A 5,368-nucleotide genomic window follows, 5' to 3' on the forward strand; every position below is an offset into this window, starting at 1 on the left:
AAAGCCAAGAAGGGCTGCAGTTTGGTAAATAAATGGATGTCTCAAATCTCTAAGATTTTATCTTCTTTTTTTTTCGTTTTTTGTTTTTTTGCCTCAATATTTTTTTTTATTACTTTTCATTTTTCTTGTGACAAAGTGGACATGGATACTGTTGTAATCAGTTACCGGTTTCGATTTCCTGGGCCAGTTCTCTTGTCAGATTGTCGGCCCGTTCGTCCTGCCCTCCAGCAAAGGTGTAAACACGGAATGCAAATTGGAAGGCCCTCCATAGCATTTTTATAGATCCTTTCTTTTTTGCATCAGCTTTAAGTTCTTCATTTTCTTCGGCCTTGGCTTCTCTCCTCTCCTGAATTAACATCCGGATGTGTATCTTTTATCAACGTAGGGTAGGATGAAGTAGTTCGCAGAGTATTAGTGTAGTTTGTAATGCATGATTATCTAGTTTTTCAAAGAACGAACCTTGAGTGCCAACTCCATACAGTTTGAAGAGACGTCCACCATCAGTTCTTTGATCCGTATTAGGATCCCAAAATCAAAATTGATCTTCTGAGCCTTAAATCTCTTTAATTCTTCATCTTTAGTCCGCTCCAACGCGTCCATTTCCACCTTTATCTGGATATGATAGCATTTTGTTAGTTAAAGTGCGAAACAATCGTGGAACTTGATTAACTATGAATATGTTGGTTGGATGGTGTAATCTAATTATCTTCCACGATCTAAACGAAAGGGTTACCTTATTGAAGTAGCCCTCAGCTTTGTCCAGGACTTGGCCAAGAGGCAAACCGACCGGCCAGTTCTGTAAAGTATTAGCAATCGTATCTAATTTTGTGTATAAGGCTGCCGCCATTCTCAAAGCTTCCAACTTCTTGCCGGGAAAGTCTTCAAATCTTGATAGAACCTATCACATAAATCTTAATGAAATGTAATTCTTTGAAGAGTGATCATGCATGGTATGTTGAAATTCAAAACGACAAAGAAACTCTTGAGGGCAAACCTGAGTTTCATCTGTTAGTTTCTCAAGGTGAGATTCCACATATTTGTGGAACTTGAGGAGCTCATTCATGTCAGATGTCTCGAAAGAATTGATGGCAGTTTTCACTTCCTTAATTGTTCCCGCGTGGTTCTTGACATCTTCTTCGATTTGTTGGAAGTATGCCGACCTGAGCCAACAATTTTAGGAAACGATTTTGACACTATGAAAGAAACTGTTACGAAATCCAGGCATACTAGTCTGGAATTCAAGACAGGGAGTACCTTTTTGTCATCTCTGCCAATGCATCAGCCATTCCCTGTTTTCCTCCAGAGGATGCTCCTCCAACTTTACCCTTTCGTCCTGATGATTTACCGCTTGAGCTCGACCCTTCCACTTTCCCCTTGAGAAATCGATACAGATTGCCCATTTGGGACGATCTCTTCAATTTCGTGGCTGCTTTCCTGGGACGGAGGCACGTCATCCCTGGAGGGGGTGGTGGAGCAGCTCCATTCGCCAGTGGTGGTGGCATTGGTGGCTCCCGTCCTCTTGACGCGCCCACTGGTGGAGGAGGGGGTGGCGGTGCACCATCCCTCGATGCCATCCGCGGTGGAGGTGGTGGCGGAGCAGATGCATTATTTACAGATGTTCCAGGAGGCGGTGGCGGGGGTGGGGGCAGAGCAGATGCATTATTTCCAGGTGGTGGTGGCGGTGGCGGCGGAGGTGGTGGTGCTGCCAAGTTTCCTGGTGTAATAGGCGGTGATGGTGGCACCGGCACTAGAGATTCTGATGTAATGGGAGACAACTGCGGTGGTGAAGGCGGTAATGGTGCTGCTGGAAACGGTAATGGAGCTGTTGGTAGTGGTGGTGGTGGTGATGGTGGCGGCAACCACAGCAATGGCTCTGACAGCGTTCTACTTGGCATATGCGGCACTGGAATTTGAGATAATACATCATTACTTGGAAAGGACGTGGGAACTAATGGTAGACGAGGCACATACTTTTCTTGTTTAGCTGAGGTTTGTGGAGTTGGCGATGAGTGAATGCATGGGGAACCAATCCAGTTTCTTCCAGTATAATCAATTACCCCAAGAGAACCCGTTCTATGAATCTTTGGAGTGTCAAATTTCATCTCAGGGCGTTGGTCTTCACAAACCTCATTGCTCATTTCCATTTCGCCCATCAACTCATCGTCTTGATTACCCTTTTCGGCATCATCTGGTTTAACTTGATGAGACTGCTGCTCCTCTCTTTCTCTCTTGTTCATCTGGATCACGAATCTTGGATCCTGAGCAACATTTACTGCATGAGGGAACATATGGAAGGAGAGGCGCTTTACGTCTATTGGGCTCAGTTTTCCAACTGCTTGAACTCTTAGCGGCAGGGGTAGAGGTGGAGAATAAGACGTCTTCTCGCGGATAGCAGAAGCTTTCCAGGCCTCCGGAAGGACCGAAGTTGGCGTTACCGGAGAGCCAGAAAATGACATCCTGCTATCGCAATAAGATTCAGACAGAGCCTTACCAAATGCATTTGATGCAGGGCAATAGTCTCTGAGGTCTTCATCCTCATCCATCTCATCAAACAATCTTTCTCTTGCCAGCTTGATGATGTCTTCAAGCATTCCCAGTACTAGACTTAATCCAAGGAAACGACAAAGTCATCAACTTCAGATTCAGTCAAGCATACTTACTTCTTCTTAGTTTCAAGATGAACATAACATACCGGTTTGCTCCAAATCAACTTGTTCTAATTTCATAGATGGATTGTTTTTGCATTTAACCATCCAGTCCTCTGTTGTCCACAAGTCTCCTAGTGATTTTAGAGCATTGCAGAAGATTTTAAGAGCCTGTTCCCGGCAAATCAACGTCATATTGGTATCACAACGATTAAGTAAAAGTGTTTGTGTTGTTGAAACTTAACCTGTTGCGAAGATCCACCTTTAATTTCTGACATCGACACGTCTGGTTTGATTTTAGGATACCGTTTAAAGAGATCATTGAGTGTCAATACAAGCAACTGTGTGAAGGCCAGTACAAACATATGAGAAATCACGAAAACACTTGTGTTTCAACCTTAAAGAAAAAGTAACAAAGACTAATGGGGACGATGAGATGAGTTACCTCGTTTGCAGAAGCAGACCCGACGCAAGGAGAGAAATCTAGCAAGTCCCTAAAGGTGGAAATCTTGTTCCTAAGCTCAATCATGGTTACAAAGTTGCCTGCTACTCCACTCGAGCTGCAAACCGTGGAAGCCTTCATGTCCCTAACATTCTTTGATGTACTACAGTTTTTATTGGAATCTTGCCGTGTTTTTCCCTGCCATTTTTCCAGCACATGTTTAATGAAAACCCACCATCTCCTATCTTTCAATGACATTTTATCATCAACTATGTGTCCAACAATAATTCCAGACCCATACATCATTATCAAGTGATCATCTTCACAACCTTCCAAATTCTTCTATTATTACCAAAGGAAACGTGTAAATATGATGACAGGTTCCGGTTCTCCATACGATGATCAGAATATCAAAACACACAATAAACCCGAAAAACTCTCCATGTTGTAGGGGTTTGATGAAGAATGCAAGGTTCAATTCATGCATTTAATGTTCAATAAACAACCTTAACGGGTCTAACAACATCATCTTTCATTACAAGAATTATTTCACAAAAGAAGACCAAAAATTGGGAAGAAGAAAGACAGACCTCAAATCCAGAAGCCTTCTTACGAAAAAAGAAAGGTGCCACACCACAAAGTGCCCCCGTCGACATGGCCAAGTAATGACAACTTTTATAGAGTCCTCAATAAGAAACCAAAGTTGCTGCTGCTTTTTTGTATTTGTTATCACCCAACTCAGGGAAAATTTACTTAGCACGCTTTGTTTTGGCAAAAAATGTTGAAGAAAATAAAATAAAAACAAGAAACAGTCAAGAATGAATATTCTATTGAAGAAAACCATTCAAATTCCCAATAATTAAAAAAGAAAATAATAATAGATAATAACGTTCAGCCCCAATGCTGTGTGTCCCTTCAAAAATCCTAAATGGACAACTTTCTTCGTCTCCCTTTGTTTCCAAAAGAGGAGAGAATGAGAGCCAAATTGAAAGAAAATGGATTCTTGTTTTTTTGAGGACCAAAGCATTGTACCAACGGATTTTTCGGGGTCTTATACTCTCATTCTGTCCCTAATTATGACAATAACATTTCACCTCGTTTTGGAGTTGGTTTCCTACGGCTGATCAAATAACAGGAGATTCGGAGGTTTTGTGATTATTGACTAAACAGGTTTTCTCCATTTTTAGCTGTCTTGAATGAAAGCATATAGTGTCTGTTGCCATATTCAGAAAACTTAACATGATCCAGGAGAATATTGTGTACGAAAGTTTTGGGTATTTAGTCACAAGATTCTAAGGGACATCAGTTTTCAGCAGAAATCGGACAGCACAGAATGTTTCAAAGTTCTTTCTTAACCCTCCGAAGTTGTACATGGACTTCTTTGAAACATTCAAGGTTTAAACGTGGAGAGCAAACATGTCATCAACGATCATGAAGAAGTTTCCAGTCACTTACCAATAGAACTTCTTGAAACTTTCAGCAATAACTTGATTATTCCAATAAATACTTAAATTTATACATCATGAATTTGAACAGAAAGCTATTCACATACAGGGTCTAAGAAATTGAAAAATCTCTAGTGTTGAACTAACAATTCTTTGTTTATTCCGACAACAAGTATCAAATCCATTTGTTTATTGCAGATACACACTATTGCAGAAATAAATAAATGAATATACTATCTCAAAAAATGGTATAAGCAAACCAAGACTTTACAAGTACAGCCAGGCCAAACCAGAGTGGAACACCATGAAGAAGCATGACCCGACAAGCACGCCAACCACAGCTCAGATGAGGCTACTCCAATTTGCTAGTTCAAGAGTATCTTTTAGGTTGTATTTTCAAATGTGAAATTTCACCATGATCACGCTACCAGTTTGGTAGTAAGTTTAGGCTGACTTGGTTTTTTCGTATCGTGGACCACAGAAGGTCTATTCTTATCGAGTTTTGCAGGAGCCGTTTTACTTCCTGCTGGAATTTTCTTAGATGCTGCAGGAGTCAAACCTCTAGCAGCTGTTCTTTCAGCAATTCTCTTCTGGCGTTCAATCAGTAGTTCTTCCATTCTCTTGCGTTCCTCTTCTTCCTGTATGGAAAATGCATCATCAAGAGTGTCAAACAAGAAAAGTGGAAAAAATAAATAAAAGTAGAATCAAGGTGCAACTTGACTAGTATATATACCTTCAATAACTTGCCCTTTTGCCCCATTAACCTACTTGCTGAAGTAGTCTTCTTGGTCTTGGAAAGAGAATCTTGCTTGCTCTTAGCAAGGGATCCTGCCAAA

At 41.1% G+C, this 5,368-nt stretch overlaps 2 protein-coding genes across 2 annotated transcripts in view; both read right to left on the minus strand.

The window, feature by feature from the left end:
* On the minus strand, positions 1–4,233 carry LOC105175508. Its single transcript, XM_011097961.2, has 9 exons — positions 3,678–4,233; positions 3,091–3,285; positions 2,891–2,986; positions 2,693–2,816; positions 1,255–2,599; positions 995–1,160; positions 734–898; positions 460–612; positions 1–346 (listed from the first exon to the last, which is right to left on the minus strand). Exons 1-9 carry the CDS (start codon positions 3,741–3,743, stop codon positions 158–160), a joined length of 2,499 nt encoding a protein of 832 aa, XP_011096263.1. The 5' UTR covers positions 3,744–4,233; the 3' UTR covers positions 1–157.
* LOC105175509 overlaps positions 4,665–5,368 on the minus strand; it is a gene marked incomplete in the record, with an annotated part of 4,633 nt that continues 3,929 nt past the window's right edge. The window contains 2 exon segments of the mRNA XM_011097962.2: positions 4,665–5,170; positions 5,266–5,368. Of these exon segments, the coding sequence (XP_011096264.1) occupies positions 4,952–5,170; positions 5,266–5,368 (322 nt within the window).

This window comes from Sesamum indicum, linkage group LG12 (assembly GCF_000512975.1).
Source record: "Sesamum indicum cultivar Zhongzhi No. 13 linkage group LG12, S_indicum_v1.0, whole genome shotgun sequence".
Classification (NCBI taxonomy): domain Eukaryota; kingdom Viridiplantae; phylum Streptophyta; class Magnoliopsida; order Lamiales; family Pedaliaceae; genus Sesamum; species Sesamum indicum.

Excerpts from the sequence above, each read along its gene's own strand:
- LOC105175508 (XM_011097961.2), bottom strand. The coding sequence starts at position 3,743 with ATGTCGACGGGGGCACTTTGTGGTGTGGCACCTTTCTTTTTTCGTAAG. Across the intron at positions 2,817-2,890 it reads AAGGTGGATCTTCGCAACAG|GCTCTTAAAATCTTCTGCAA; the intron begins GTTAAGTTTCAA and ends TGCCGGGAACAG. Across the intron at positions 347-459 it reads GTATGGAGTTGGCACTCAAG|GAGAGGAGAGAAGCCAAGGC; the intron begins GTTCGTTCTTTG and ends ATGTTAATTCAG.